Source organism: Salvia splendens, chromosome 16 (assembly GCF_004379255.2).
Source record: "Salvia splendens isolate huo1 chromosome 16, SspV2, whole genome shotgun sequence".
NCBI classification, from domain to species: domain Eukaryota; kingdom Viridiplantae; phylum Streptophyta; class Magnoliopsida; order Lamiales; family Lamiaceae; genus Salvia; species Salvia splendens.
In genome coordinates, this window is record NC_056047.1 from 3,983,337 (window position 1) to 3,998,493 (window position 15,157).

Below are 15,157 nucleotides of genomic sequence, written 5' to 3' on the forward strand. Positions count from 1 at the left end.
TAATTAATAATTCTAAATTAATCGTAATTGCACTCGTCAACTATTTAAATTTTCTACTTAATTTTAATTTATTAATTTAACTAATTTAAGAAAGATTGACTATTTTAATGGATCGTGTCATGGTATCATTATACATGTGGGTGAGCTTGTGGCTAGCTTTCAGTGGTCATAATATTGGGTTATGAAGTATTGTGGATTCCTAGTATATTTTTAATATCTTATATTCTCTTTAAATTTTTCAACGCCGTCAATTTTTTTATCATGTCGTATGCAATAACAGTTAACAGAAGCCAAGATCAATCACTTGCTCCAAATATACGTTGTTATATCAGGAGTTACGAATAGTGAATGATTAGAAAATTTTGTTTATATGACGAGCTTGATGGATACGATATGGTGATTGTACTCCTAATGTTGTTTTACAAATAAGTTTTTTAAAATGGATGAAATACTTTTATTAACACTAGTTATTCATAATCACGATAAAATATAACTACAAATGAAACTATGCAACCTTAAAGTTACTACTCCTAAGTAATGGAGTACTTTAATAATCAGAACGCTTGTTCAAGGTGAAAATTTGTGGTTGGAAAAAAAGTAATGAAGAAAGACACCTGCCTTAATGAGGTAATTTCCAACCCTAAAGCGAAGTCAATTTCCAGTCACCTAAAGTAAAGTGGAATTACATATTGTTAATTAGTTTTAGTACAAATCAAGGCAAATCATGAAAAAAATTGGGACTTTCTTGTAGTAAAAGTTTTCAAACCTCCAAACTTGGCTTAGAATCAAACAAAAATGTTGCTTATATATATTTGAGTTCAGCATTTCAGCCAAACCTACCGTTATCTTTACAAGCAAAATGAAATTGTCAGCCTTCTTTATTTCCCTTGTTTGGCTCCTCATTTCATCAGGTACTGTATAACATAATCACCTGCTCCTCTAAATTTATTGTTATTTTGGTATTTGTGAGCAATTTATACCCTTTTAATGTCCCATTTTCCAAAATTAGCATTTGTGTTGTGTTGGCTTAGTGATAAAATGATTAATTCATGAGACCAAATGTATCAAGTTTGAATCCAAAAGACTTTATAAGTATGTTCATTTACCAAAATTGTTGCAGCAGGGCATGTAAGTGCATGCACATTCTACATTAGCAACAAATGTCCATTCCCCATATGGCCGGCCACGGCCCCCAACACGGGCCACCCCGTCATCGCGGGAGGCGGCTTCCACCTCCCGCCCGGCCGAACACACAAATTCCCCGCCCCGGGCGACTGGTCGGGCCGGATCTGGGCCCGAACCGGATGCAATTTCGACGCCGCCAACAACCAACCCGCCTGCGAAACCGGCGACTGCGCCGGCAGACTAGAGTGCGGCGGCGCCATCGGTCTCCCTCCGGCCACTCTTGTGGAGTTCACTCTTCAGGCAGACAAGAGGAAGCCGAGCTTCTACGACGTCAGCGTGGTGGACGGCTACAACCTCCCCGTGGCCGTGTCGACGCGGGCCTCCGACGCCAAGTGCAGCATCGGAGGGTGCGTGAGGGACGTGAAGGCGGCGTGCCCGGAGGAACTGCAGGTGAGGAACCGGAGATTGGAGGTGGTGGCGTGCAAGAGCGCGTGCTTGGCTTTCGACGTCGACGCGTTTTGTTGCCGGAATGAGTATGGGAGTCCGGCCAAATGCAGGCCTAATGCGTACTCGAAGATGTTCAAGCGCGCGTGCCCGGCGTACGTTAGCTACGCTTTCGACACGCCGTCGCCGCTCGTCAACTGCCCCTCGGATGATTATGTTGTGACTTTTTGCCCCGGCGGTGTAGGCTCCGGCGCCGCCGCGGAATAGAGGTTGAGGGTATTGCATACATTGTTGTGGTCGAAGTTAATAAACTTGAACAAATAGATGTATTATGTAATAGAAGTATATCACTGTATGATTAAAATTAATTTAATATTTGGAGATTATATCATTAACATTGGTAGATGGGAGTTGAGGCCTTTATTAGTAAGGATAAGCGTCCTGTGATCTTGTAATAAGATTCAAAAATCAATCAAGTTAATAGCCAAATGCATTCTTATTGTCAATGACAGAATATTATATTAAATTATGCATAAAAAACGAGCATTTGAGGATGTTTTGAGAAATCTAGGTTATTGTATCTTGAGAAATATTGACAGAGAATTCGACTAGGGAACGAGACATAAACACTTGAGAAAATGAGATTTGGTAGTATACAAGCCGATCCGTTCGTAATCAAAAAGCAAACGACAAGTACCCCTTGTCCCAACATAATCCACCACAACCGTGCTTCTTGTCGGCACAAGAACTCTACCTGAAGTCGTAACTGGTGTTGTAGTCGTGAAGGCGGTGCCCCATTCGAAGCGATGGCATTTCCAGCTAGTAAGAAACGATATAGTCCTCCCATCTTGTGTAAGCATCAATGAATGGCAGTGCTGCATCAGTGATCGTGAAGGGATCATCCTCGTCCACATCCTCCCATGTCAGCCGATTAAAAGTATGAGATTTCTCGTCTACATAACTGATACACACCCATGAGATCCCCCTCATCTTTGGCGTTGGTGAGGGTCTTTGTGCATGCCAAAAATGGCGTCTCATCATATATCATCAAGTGCTCCATTTGGCACTCCACGCGCGTGATTTTAGTGGTACCGTTCCTTGTTAATAGAGACATTTCTTTTCGGCACGAGGTTTAAGAATAGTGTGTTAAATGTATGGTGAAAAAAGTAAGAGAGGTGAAAAGAGAATAAAGTAAAAAATGATACTGACTTTTTGACAAAAATAGAAAAAACTCAATTAAGTTGAAACTTCCCAAAATAAAAAAAATGACTCATTAACATCCCCCTCCACCAGGGGCGGACCCAGTAAGAGGTGGGGGAGGGCTTAAGCCCTTACCCAATAAAAATTTCTACCATTTTTTCTACTTCAAAAATTTTCAAAATTTTCGATAACCATCACCGGCCCTCACCAAATTAATGATGTTGAAGACTGAATCTTTGAAGATTAGATGATGAGGAGGGCTGAAATAACATGGGAACAAAAAGTTGCAGAGGTAAAAAAATAACAATGGCTGCTGCAGTGTGAGGAAGAAGACAATTCTAATCAAATTAATATAATATTATTATAATAAAAGCTTTCTTTATTATCTCGGGAGTTGTCGTGTCGTACTTTTTAAATGTGGCTTTGGTTAATAATGGAGAAATAAATGTGTTGTGTTAATTTAGTTAAAGAAAGTAAAATGTGATTTGTTAATTTAGATTTTTGTTTAATGGGCATAAAATTATAAATTATTTACTTAGTTTTAACTAAATGATTGTCGATTAAATTATGGAAAATTTTGTTTAGTTTTCATAATTTTTCATGTGTACTTATGTGAAATTAGTAAATAATTAGTATGTGAAATTAGTAAATGAAAATATGAAAAAATGTGCATTAAAATTGTAACTAAATTTATATAGGATATTGTGATTTATTATATGAAAATAATTTTACCTACTACTTTATGGTAACATTTTGATTTATGTATTGAACTAGTTTTATGTACTCCCTTTGTCCCATTAAAAATGAAACGTTTTTCTTTTTGGGTTGTCCCATTTCAAAATGAAACGTTTCCTAAAATAGAAATAACTTTATCTCTACTTTTCTCTCTCTCTTACTTTACTCTATCTTCTTTAACTCACAAAACAACACTACATAAAATCATGTGGTGAAAAGCAAATGTTCCATATTCATTGGACGGATGAAGTATAAAATTGTAACTAAATTTATATAGGAGTGCATACTATTTTCGTGAAAAATTGAAATTTTTGAAACCGCACATGTTTTATTGAACAATTATTAAAGAAAAGAAAAGATAAAAAAAAAGCGATTGAAGTATTCTTAATGGAGAATGAATTCTATTTCATTAGAGAAAAATAAAATTTCTTTAAATAGAAACTTTCTAATTTTAAGTGTCGAACCAAAATAGAAATAGTTTCTATTTTTAAAAGACGGAGATAGTATAGTGAAGCCCTTACAATCAAAATTTTCTGCGTCCGCCCCTGCCCTCCACCCCTCCTTTTTACTAATAAAGACTAGAGTTCTCATTCGTCCAAAAGAAAATTGGTCTATATTTAACAATTCCGTCTAAACTTAAATATCAAAACATAATGTTTGAATTAAAAGTTAACAAACTGGACTAATCTAAAATTTTAGTCTTACAATAACGACAAGACAAGTCGTAAACACCGGCCAATGGAACATGTTAAAACTCGAGTTCTTTTTCAAACTTGGCATCAGTGTAAATCAAACAATGAGAGTTGGAGAGATTATAGAAGAACAAAAGTGATCTATTGATCTAAAGTAAAGATTTATTAAGTACCTGATGGAACTGGAGAAAAATTTTTTTACGTGATTTATTGATGACAAATTATGAGAGCATTCAGTACTATTTAAAACAAGTTGTACATATATTTTTTTCCAATTTTGAGTAAAATATAGTAGTAATAAATAGAGAACATTTCATTATATAATAATCTTGTGTATATTATATATGGATGATACAATTAAAGTAGTGAAAAATTACTAATGTATTTAGCAAATTTGAAAATAAATCCAATACACATGCAAATTTATGATAATATACCTACAATTCAAATTAAATATGTGTGATATTGATGGATGTATATAATATAAAATTAATAAATTTGATAAATTTTCAATCAATCTGAAGCAAAGATATCCAAAATTCAAAATTAAATGTGTACTCTTCGTGCATTCAGTAACAACAATTTAATTTAAGATTTAAGGAGTAAGGAGTAAAAGAAAATGGTATTTTTATTTATTCATTCCATCGTATAATTAATTTATTCAATAATCAAGACTGATATTTTAGATCCTCATTGATTATTCGTTTGTGATGGTATATAGAATAAGATTCAGATATCGGGCTCGACAACATATTACTGATATTATGATTAGAGGTGGCAAAATTGTGCGACTCGGGTCATTATCAGGCTGCGAACTAATCGTTTAATCCAAAAATCAACCGGTTAAGGAACCCCTGAATCAAACACAAACCTGACGTGCTATCTTAAAACACGAATTTCTACATTAGCAACAAATGCGGCCCCCAACACGAGTCACCTTGTCATCATGGGAGGTAGTTTCCACCTCCCTCGGCTGAACCCACAAATTCCCAACTCCCAGCGACTGGTCTGGCCAGATTTGGGTTCGAATCGACTGGTTTACAAACTAAAATTTGGACCATTAAATTTTCAAATTTGATAAAAAAAAATTTGCAGTTTGCCCTTTGTTATTGGCTCAAGTGTAGAGGTTTATAATTTATTATTGGGACCATGACCTCCCATTAAAAACTTATAATCAAAGCCCACTATTCAAATGTTTCCAAATTAAATAAATATTATTGGGCTCAACTGCCTATATCCACCCACCCCTACTTGCAATACACACATCATTCTAGGAATTATTTAAATAAACATGTAATAGTGTTTGTATGTGGTTAGTTTAGAAAGTTGCTTTAACCATAGGATTCTTAATGTCACAAGATCGGTTGATGCCTAGATGTTGAACCAAATAAAAATTATAACAAAATTTCCTATATATTTCCCAATTAACATAGCACGACTAATTATTTTAGGAGAAATGATCCATAACCAATTGGGCCTAGCCCACTAAACAAAACCCTTATTAAATCCCACACCGCAGATTTCACTCCGCCTCTCGATCTAGGGTTTTAAAACCACTCTCCTCCCTTTATCTTCTCTACATTCAGCTACAGCTCGATTTACATATCTGAGTATTTTTCTCTAAGTCTTTGTTATTTCATTTTTTCCTTATCCTTTTGTTGTCGTGATTGAATTTTACACTGGAAATCATGTGATGAGAAAATTAACTGCAACAATATGATCGGAATATTTCCTATGATTCCTAGTATTTAAGTCTCTGATGATTTCCCCCTAATTTTCTACTACTAATTATGTTTTTATTGTTTGAGGAGATATGATGATTACTTTATTTGGTCCGTGTTTCTGAACTAACCCTGACTGATAAACCTTTCCAAACCTCTGATCTCCTTATTTTCAATATTCTTATCGATTTATTAATTTTTGAATTTGTGCTTTATACAAAATCGTTTTTTGTGGCTCTGTGATTATCTGCCTAATTATTAGGTTATATACGCTATTCTGATAATCATCATGTGGAAGAACTTTGCTAGTATGAGAGCTGCTTGTTTCTAGTATAAAATTGATTCTTCGGTTTTATAAACCTCTTTTATTCTGCTGTGATGATTTATTCTTCTCATTGATTTATAATCAATGAGAAGACTATTTCATGATTCCTGAGCATTTCTTTGTGTTGTTTTTTTTGGACATTTTAATGATGAATTAGAATATTGTTTGAATTTGGAAGTGCAATTACTTGCTAATATCTCTTTCTTTATTTTGGATTATATGACGAATTTAATATTTAGTTGTAAATATCATTAACTTCGATTGAGTTTTAAATATCCCACATTCTCTAAATTTTAGACTGCAGTTTGAAGTTCGTTTTTTTCAATTTTAAAATATGTCCAATTTATGTTGTTTTGACTATAAAATTCAGTTTAGCATTAAAGTACCACCTCTCTCAAATCTCCCTCTCTTACTTTCACCGCAGATCAAACCTGAACATGAGAAATGTAAAAACAGTATATCAAATCTCAGCATATGAAATGTTGGAATAATAATTTGTTTCCAAAAATTAATAACGTTGGGACCATAAGAATATTAATGCCCTCACCCTTGTGGAAGTTAAGATGATAAACTTGAAAATCTACCAGTGCATCTAATTGAAAGAAGACCCCATCAATTAATAGCAAACGTTTTTAAAGATATTGTTTAGATTGGTTTTGGTTTTTGTGATTATTAGCCATTGAGGTAGTATTAAAGATAAGTAGCCCTATTGTAAATCAATTTTTACAGATAAACAACATTGGTTCTTTATCTATCTAGTGTGATCTATTGGATGGAGCAAATTCTCTAACAATATAAATACTCCCTCTGTCTTAAAGTGGTATATGAGTCTAATATCTTGGGACGGAGGGAGTAATTACCTTTGTTATTGATTTTTTTTAAATGTGACAAGATTTATACTAGTAGTATTTTGTAGTATATTTTAACATTTTTAATCATGAGTAAATTGGAGCGAAAAAAAAAATTCTAACTTTATTAACAAAGTACTAAGAAATTTGGGATATAAATTATGCTTATGTTATTTATTGTATTTCGAGAAAAAAAAAGTATAAAAAAAGATTGAAATAAAAACACCCTTAATAGATTTAGTCCTAAGAAAGTGAAATCGAACCTGATACGTGATTATACCATAATTTTTTCCCTTTTTTTAAATTCAAAAATCTTCCATTGATAGTTTCAAATACAAAGATAGCAATACAAATTTTCAACTTGCTTTGAGTCTTCCCTCTGTAAAACTAACGATCTTGATTTGCATAGCAACAATCAAATGGTGAAGCTCTTCAATACTGTTGTGCTATCATTAACCATCACCATCACCTCTCCTTCCCCAGCTCCGCCCTCTAACGCAAAAACCAACTCTCAGTATTTTTGCACCATTGTCTTCTGAATTGGAAGGTCTCCCTGGAGCAATTGCTCTTTTTTTCTTGCAAGTATGGGTAGGAAATACTATCGAGACGTAGTAAACCTCTTGCTGTATCGGGGAGCATAGAAGCACAATTGAATTCGATTGAGAGATCCGGGGACGCTTGTTTCGCCAAGAAATCTGCGACGGCATTCGCTTCACGGTAAATATGCTCCACCCTGTATGAATATGTGTCCATGATTTGATAAATTCCACACAACTCATCATAATTCCTCCATGGGAACCCTTCACCCTTATCCAACATTTGTGCCAATGGTTTGTTGTCCGTTTGGACTCTCACGTTCCCTAAACCAATACTAGCACGCTTCTTCCTCCCCATCAAAATTCCTATAATGGTGATATTTTATTTTTCCAATTATCCATTTATGAATGTTATTAATGGTGATAGTTTATTTTCAATACTTAGTTTGTACTCTTCTTTTTTCCAACTAACCATTTATGAATGTTATTAATAATTTTAAATTTTAATATTGTTTCTTATAAAATATGAATTATAAAACATTTTTTAAGAATAAAAATATGCTGGTAATGTAACAAGAAATTTAGATTTCTGAAACAGAACAAATATTTCCATCCCCTGAATACTATTTTGTAGTATTTGGGACAATGATAATTGTTGGATATTAAAATTAACTAATCACTATTCAAATTTCTATCTAACAGAATTTTTCTGTTAAATTAGACCACTAATCAATTTTTCTGTACAAGAAATCTAAATCACAATATGATACTGGAATATTTAGCATCTGATGCTGTCATGCTGATGAGTTTATGAAATTATTAAAATTTTCTAATATTACAAGATTTATTTAAAAATGGCATTATAAAATCAAACTTAATATACCATCAATGCCAACAATTGATTTTTTAGATAAAAATCTAATAAACTTTGTTATGTTTTATAGACTGTTTAACTCTAAATTTTATCAATTTTCAACTTTTCAGTAATTGTATTTTTAATTTTGAGTTCTTATAAAATGAATTTGTTGTAATATTTTAAACAATTTGTTATTTGGAAATCTCCATTTGATGAATTGGTACGAGGATTAATCCAAATTTAATATGGATAACAGTTTAAAAGTATTTGTACTGTTGATATATAGTATATTAGATAATTTTGCCCATATTTAGAGTTGGCTATAAGTCTAATTGTCCAAACTAAGAAATTTATTTGTTTCTTAGAAATCAGCACGAAACTATATTAGTGTATGTATCTGAAGAAAGTCTTGCAACTTGTCAAAGAAACACAAACATAGTGTGAACTAAGAAATGAAATTGTAAAACAATAATCAACGCATTTTCTTACATCTACACAAAGCTGGTCACTGAAAAATACATATTTTAATATGGTAAAAAAATAAAGCTATGGAGTATTATATTTAAGTCTTGAAAATTTGAAATTGTCAAGGTCGTGCAATAATAGACAATATTTGAAAATTATACTTATAACTCCATTAAGACAGTCGGGACTCCTCCATTAAGACAGTCGGGACTCCTTCAAAGAAAATAAACCGTGGAAACTGAGAAGAGAATAAATCAACGTGTGTGTGAACCATTGGATTATGCAGTTGACTCATAGACTTTCCAGCTCTCTATCTTTCTCTAATATTGCTCAACCCTCTATAAATACATTTCATTTAAATATAAACATACAATTCAAGATTCATTACCATCTACATTGTGTTCGATGAAGGGAAGAAAAAGAGCGCGAATTAGAGCGACAATAGTTACTTCGCAGGAGAGATGACACTTGTTCCAATCTGATGTTGGTTTGAGCAAGTGTCTCGCTTCTACGACGTGACTTTTGTTTGCTCTATATTATCGTGCAAAATTAAGTGTCGACTCTTTATCTTTTCGAAGGGTATTATACATGTCGTAATTGCTTGTGTAAACAACATGATACAATTTATTTTATTATTCAAAGAAGAAAAAATGAAGATTTGGCCAAGGCTACTAATGTAAGCTATAAACTATAGTAACGTACGAATTTATGAAGTTATTACATCACTGTGGTTCCAATTGAATGTTAAAAATTAATTAATAATACAACTGAAATTGACATCATATATATATGTATGTAGCAATGAATGTGATATTAACGAGGATTAGACGGTATAACTAATACAGCCAGCTGTATATTCAAGTAATTTTATAAGTCAAGTGGCTTACTAAGTAGAAAATTAAAAATCAATTAACACCTTCCCCTAATGTTGCCTTGTATAGACTAAAGTAGATTCCTATAAATGACACTCTTATAGCCTTCTTCATCACTTAAAAATGTGGGATTCATTCATCATCATTCATCATGCTCTGCCCCATCCGCGTACAAGGCTCGGTCGAGTGGTTGGACGGATTGATCCCACTCGGCCGAGTGGAGGGACACATTTTGGTGGAAGGAAGTGAAAGGGAGTTTTGTCGCAGGAGAGATGAGGCTTGCTATATTAATTTGATACGAAGCCCTCCTCTCTCCTCGACAAAACTCCCTCCGTTTTCTTGATCTCTATCTCTCATCTAAAGATCACTCACTTGAACGTGCCTGTTTTCTCGCTAGTTAGGTATGCATGACTCTCTATCCCACTCTCCATTGTTTTATAATGTGAATCTTTGCTTGCAATCTTGTAGATTTTTTTTTTGGTGAGGGAGTGATTTTAGTGATGATTCGATCCGATGGTTTGACTGTGACAAACAATTTTAATACCATGTATAGCATATAATGTTTCAAAAATAGATTGAGTAGATCAGACATATTTGGTTTGTTGCCTAAAAAACTGTTATTTTTGTTCCATTTCTTGTGCGTTTTGAGTAGCCTTTTTTCCCACTTTAGTTGAAATTGAAATTGAAATTGAGATATGTAATAAAATTTGTATCACTAATTTTTTATATTAGGACTATCAACTTTATTGTACACGTCATGTTTTAAAATTGAGAAAAAAAATAGTTGACCGTGTTATCAAAAATGAAAGAAGACTAATTTTTATGGAAATACTAAAATGGATAAACAAGGCTATTGGTAGTGAATGGATAAACAAGACTATTGGTAGTGAATGGAATGAGTAAACTTTATTTTTCTGCGGGTATCCCTACTCGTAAGAGCATCCGCAATGGCGGACTTCGACGCGGACTTCCCACAGACATGGCGGAATTCCGTGGCGGACGTCCGCCATTAGGCCACACACGCGCGGATACGGAATTCGGAAGAGGACGTCGCAGGTCCGCAGAATTCCGCGCGGAATTCCGTCCTAATGTCCGCCATTGCGTGGACTGTCACAGAATTTCGCACGGAATTCTGGCCTTTGCATTAATTTTTTTTTTGATTTTCTAAAAATACATTCCGGCCTTTGCACGGAATTCCGCCACTGTGCAAAGGGAATTCCGTATGACGTGGCAGAGCAGTGGGAAGTCCTTATAACGTGGCAGTGGGAATTCCGCCGGGACATCCGCACCACTGCGGGTGCCCTAAGTTGAATGTTAATACGAGCAGACTGCAATCTGCTCGGACTGGCATTAGCTACGAAGCGACTCAAGCATCAATTACTACATGATCACATGTGCGGATCAGAAAATTCAAATGTAAGTGTACAACTCAGAGTTGATGTCCAGAAAATAGTCGAATCACAATTTCATATAAATCACACTACATTAAGAAGAATGCAGTCAACATATATCCAAGCTAAATCACACTACAAATTGGAAGAAGCAATGGCTGCAAGAAGTAAATGATTTCGATCATTGAGAATGTTATCAAACGGTATACACATACAGACAACATACGAATAAACAAAGATGCGTACCTCTCGTTTACTCTTATATATATATATATAGCGTACTACTGTTTAAATGAAAGCAAAATGGTACCAGGATAATGCAATGCACGACAAGAGAAGTTTGGTACGCATCCCCTTCTTGCCACGGCATCCCGTTGCTGATACAGCGACTGCAAGGACCTCAAAACTACAAGTTATCATCAAGATCAAGAATCGAGGGTCATGACAACGTGTACCATCATAAAAAGAACGGTCCTATTCTCTCTTTCTTCGTGATGAATACTAATTAGAACTTAAATTTGAGCTGAGTAGTTTTTCCTCCTAACTGAAATATAATATGTATCCCATCTTGCCATCTACTTTTATGACACCATAAACAAAATGGCCATCGAGAAGATTTGCTTTTTGCTATTTGCACTGCCTTGGTCGAAAATTATTATCTGACAAGAGGAAACTAGTAAGCTTTTCCAATCTCTGTGCACCGGATGTTGGTCTCAGAACTGCGACATTACCCACAACAGAACAAGGGTCCGTCCCGTTTTCGCCACTACCAGCACACCAGCCACCAGGGACAAGCATGTCTTTGCCCCGGAGCAAAAGTTCAGAGTCAATCCTGTCCAGAACTGGGTCGTCATGATGGAACTTCCTAGCAAATGGAGCGTTACTATCGATCATTCTTTGCATGTCATCGACAGTTAGGTAGTGTGGGTGCTGCTTGGGAGGATTGTCCCAAGATATGAAGTGAAGGTCGCTGTTCACGGTGGTATTTTTGAATTGGGGCGCATTACAAACAACTGTGTGGAAGTAGCCTTCTGGTGAAGATATGAAGTTTGCATAGTACATGAGAACCGTTCGGGGCAAGTTATCCCATCCCCATATGCAGTAGTCGATGAAAGGTCGAGAGAGTGCCATCCAAGCGGAGCCTGTAAGAGAACAACTTCAGTCCTATACAAGAATCAATTGGAAACCAAAACATTTAAATTACAGGAAAAATCAAGATCCAGCACATGTGATACAATCTTATAATAACCCAATGAGTTCACTTTTTCTGAGATAGAAACCCAATGTGTTACTTGAAATCATATTTAGAGATGAATGTAGGCTGCTGATGACGAATATCTGTCAAAATTATATGAATAATTCATTCCAATTAGTCCGCTTCATTCTTATGACCGCGGGTCTATGAAGACCCGGCGTGGAAATTTATGTTCAGGGGAATTTGGAGAAAACCTGTAAATCAACCTCACATGACTTCAGCTAGAGATTTTCCACCTCTCCAGGTACACCCCTCGCCTTTAAATTATATCAAAGCCATTCATCATAAAACTCTGAGAAGTAGCTTAAAACTTGTGCTCAACATAATGGATGAAAATGGCAAGCAAGGAAAGTATGAATTAAAACAGATACAAATTAATTGTACCTTGCTGAACTCATGCTAGATATTACTTGCAGAGGTCGGTCGATTCAAATTTAATTGGTAATGCAATTTGAGTAAGAGATCACTTAAGATAGTAACATTCAAAACTCAGTTACAATTTCCATATCATGTAATATCTCCTTAGTGTAATGGGCATGGATGTAAAACATAACCCGCATCAAACAGGGAATTCAAGAAAACTGCATTTTTGGAAAGAATACTAAATCAGGCTCTTTACTTAAAGAAGACCAATACACCAGAAAATGAATATAAACAGTGATCTCAAAAATCATAAATACTCAGAATCCCAACACAGAAAGATGCCTAATCTCTATATTTGGTTTTCATGAAAAAGCAAATACACATGGCAAGACAAAAAGGTGAAGCATCTTCACCAGATCCCAAAACAAGCAACACTTGCACACACAAAGAACAATTCAAGGACAAAATTACATAATTCAAATCAGGATTGAATGATTGCAACACACCTGTAAAGAGCTTGAAAGCAGTTGGCACACTTCTCCTCTGTGTGATCCAAAACACATCAGTCTTCTTTGTCATATACAACCCAGGATCAATGATCACAGGCTTCGCCCTCTGAAACCTAAATCCAACCAGAATTGTCAATAACCAACACGAAAACGAAACAATTAGATCGTGTTAGGAAGGCCACTCACTCTTTCCAGCCAATGTTACTTGTGTGATCAATGAAATTGAGATCCCTTGGCAAGAACGAAAACGTATGCAGCAGATCTAATCAACAACAACACCAGAAACAATTAAACGCCGACCTAGCCTAATACATCCAAATTAAGCTCAGTAACAGCATCTTCACTACGAAGATTCCAACTTTATCAAACAACAAAACCTAATTAAACACAAATCATTACCATCCTGAGTAACCAGTGGATAATCCGAGGCACTGAGATTGATAAACCAGTCCCACTCCCCACCCTTCCTCAGCAAAATCGCAGCCGCGTGAAGCGTATTTGCCACCATCGTCGGCCCGCGGTATGTCACCAAATTAGCCTTGGTAATCATCCGCACATTACCAAATCTGTTGAAAATCGGATGCGCAGTGACGTAATTGAACAGATCAAGCCTCTCGTCGACGGAGCTCTCGCCGTCGAGGTGCACCACATACTGATTATTCGGGTGGTACAGCGCCTCGAGCGTGCGGCGCAGCATCGCGCCGTCGCCGGCGGAGCCGGAGATCAAGTAGGCGAAGCGCGGAGGCGGGGGAGGGAGGTCGGGGAGGGGGAGGGGCTTGAGGCGCGACTCGACGAAGATGGAGGCGGAGGAGGCGGAGGAGTAGTAGCGGCGGAGGGGGAAGAAGGGGAGGCCGTCGGGGGAGGCGAGGGTGGTGAGGAAGAGAAGGAAGAGGGAGAGGAGGGAGCCGATGGCGAGGGGGAAGATCCATTTGCGCTCCATTTTGTGGGGGTGTTTGAGCTGGAGGTAGTATTTCTTGAGCTTCTTCATTTTCTTCCCATCAATTTGGGGGGATGGGAAGTGTGGAGCAGATATTGCGGTGGTGGGTGGGGTTAGTGTTGGGGGAGATTGGGATTTTGAGTTGGGTGGAAGGTGGGAGGTTTGCTGTTGCGATGCTGTTCCATTTTGGTTCAACTTCAACCTCCTTCACCTTTTTTTTCCAATTAAAATGGAGTCATTTTTTCCACACTGATGTTTTGGAATGAAGATTAGTCTTCACAATATGTTTTATGGGTATTTAATACTCTTCACCGACCCTAATAAATGTCTAATATTTCCTTATAACTATGTCATTTTCTATTTACAATTTTAATACTTAGATCTACATTCAGTAACTCTTACTTAAATTAAATTTTATTATTCAAATATCAGTTATAAGTATTCAATAACTTTTTTTCCCTTATTTTTCTTATATTTTTAAATTATAAAATATGATCATTAATTGGGGATAGTGAGAGTAATTTTTTACATTCAAATGTAAATTATGTTTTATAGCTATTAAATTTTAGTAGTTATTAATGCAACTAAATACTCAAATATATCATAATCTATCAACTAGGGTGAGCATTTGGATTTTTGATCGAATTTTTGCCTAATCCGAAAATTCGAAATTACGGAGTACATAACTAAAAATAAATCAAAATCAAATATCAAAAGTTGAAATTTTAATATTAAATACCATTAAAATTTAATATCAAAATCAAATTCTAACTTTCGATTTTGTTTAAATCGGATATTTTGCTCACACTATTTGTAAAGGATAGAAGTAAAATATTTGAGCATATGAAAACGAATCTAAAATACGTTGATTGTACATTAAAAA

At 35.6% G+C, this 15,157-nt stretch overlaps 2 protein-coding genes and 3 non-coding genes across 6 annotated transcripts; 4 read left to right on the plus strand and 1 right to left on the minus strand.

Annotated features, from left to right (window-relative positions):
* The first annotated feature begins 854 nt into the window (after nucleotides 1–854).
* Nucleotides 855–2,075, plus strand: LOC121770912 (thaumatin-like protein). Of its 2 annotated transcripts, none has more exons than XM_042167689.1 (2): nucleotides 855–911; nucleotides 1,121–2,075. In XM_042167689.1, the coding sequence occupies exons 1-2, from the start codon at nucleotides 860–862 to the stop codon at nucleotides 1,834–1,836; spliced, it is 768 nt and encodes a 255-aa protein (XP_042023623.1). In that variant the 5' UTR covers nucleotides 855–859; the 3' UTR covers nucleotides 1,837–2,075. The 2 variants fall into 2 exon arrangements, with proteins under 2 accessions (XP_042023623.1, XP_042023624.1); XM_042167690.1 differs by having other exon boundaries at nucleotides 1,124–2,075.
* A 3,804-nt stretch (nucleotides 2,076–5,879) lies between these two features.
* Nucleotides 5,880–5,961, plus strand: LOC121773113. The gene has a single exon (XR_006044686.1). It is a non-coding gene; the product is annotated as a small nucleolar RNA Z199 (small nucleolar RNA).
* Nucleotides 5,962–6,004: 43 nt separating this feature from the next.
* LOC121773089 lies at nucleotides 6,005–6,082 on the plus strand. The gene has a single exon (XR_006044662.1). It is a non-coding gene; the product is annotated as a small nucleolar RNA SNORD18 (small nucleolar RNA).
* A 68-nt stretch (nucleotides 6,083–6,150) lies between these two features.
* LOC121773118 lies at nucleotides 6,151–6,236 on the plus strand. Its single transcript, XR_006044690.1, has one exon. It is a non-coding gene; the product is annotated as a small nucleolar RNA U54 (small nucleolar RNA).
* A 5,018-nt stretch (nucleotides 6,237–11,254) lies between these two features.
* Nucleotides 11,255–14,526, minus strand: LOC121772506 (beta-glucuronosyltransferase GlcAT14B-like). The gene is made up of 4 exons (XM_042169636.1): nucleotides 13,737–14,526; nucleotides 13,524–13,599; nucleotides 13,335–13,450; nucleotides 11,255–12,352 (listed from the first exon to the last, which is right to left on the minus strand). The coding sequence occupies exons 1-4, from the start codon at nucleotides 14,323–14,325 to the stop codon at nucleotides 11,838–11,840; spliced, it is 1,296 nt and encodes a 431-aa protein (XP_042025570.1). The 5' UTR covers nucleotides 14,326–14,526; the 3' UTR covers nucleotides 11,255–11,837.
* Between the last annotated feature and the right edge of the window lie 631 nt (nucleotides 14,527–15,157).

Coding starts and splice junctions, on each gene's coding strand:
- LOC121770912 (XM_042167689.1), top strand. CDS start 860: ATGAAATTGTCAGCCTTCTTTATTTCCCTTGTTTGGCTCCTCATTTCA. Junction 912..1,120: donor TTGGCTCCTCATTTCATCAG/GTACTGTATAAC, acceptor AAATTGTTGCAG/CAGGGCATGTAAGTGCATGC.
- LOC121772506 (XM_042169636.1), bottom strand. CDS start 14,325: ATGAAGAAGCTCAAGAAATACTACCTCCAGCTCAAACACCCCCACAAA. Junction 13,600..13,736: donor TCCACTGGTTACTCAGGATG/GTAATGATTTGT, acceptor GTTGTTGATTAG/ATCTGCTGCATACGTTTTCG. Junction 12,353..13,334: donor TGCTTTCAAGCTCTTTACAG/GTGTGTTGCAAT, acceptor GTTCTCTTACAG/GCTCCGCTTGGATGGCACTC.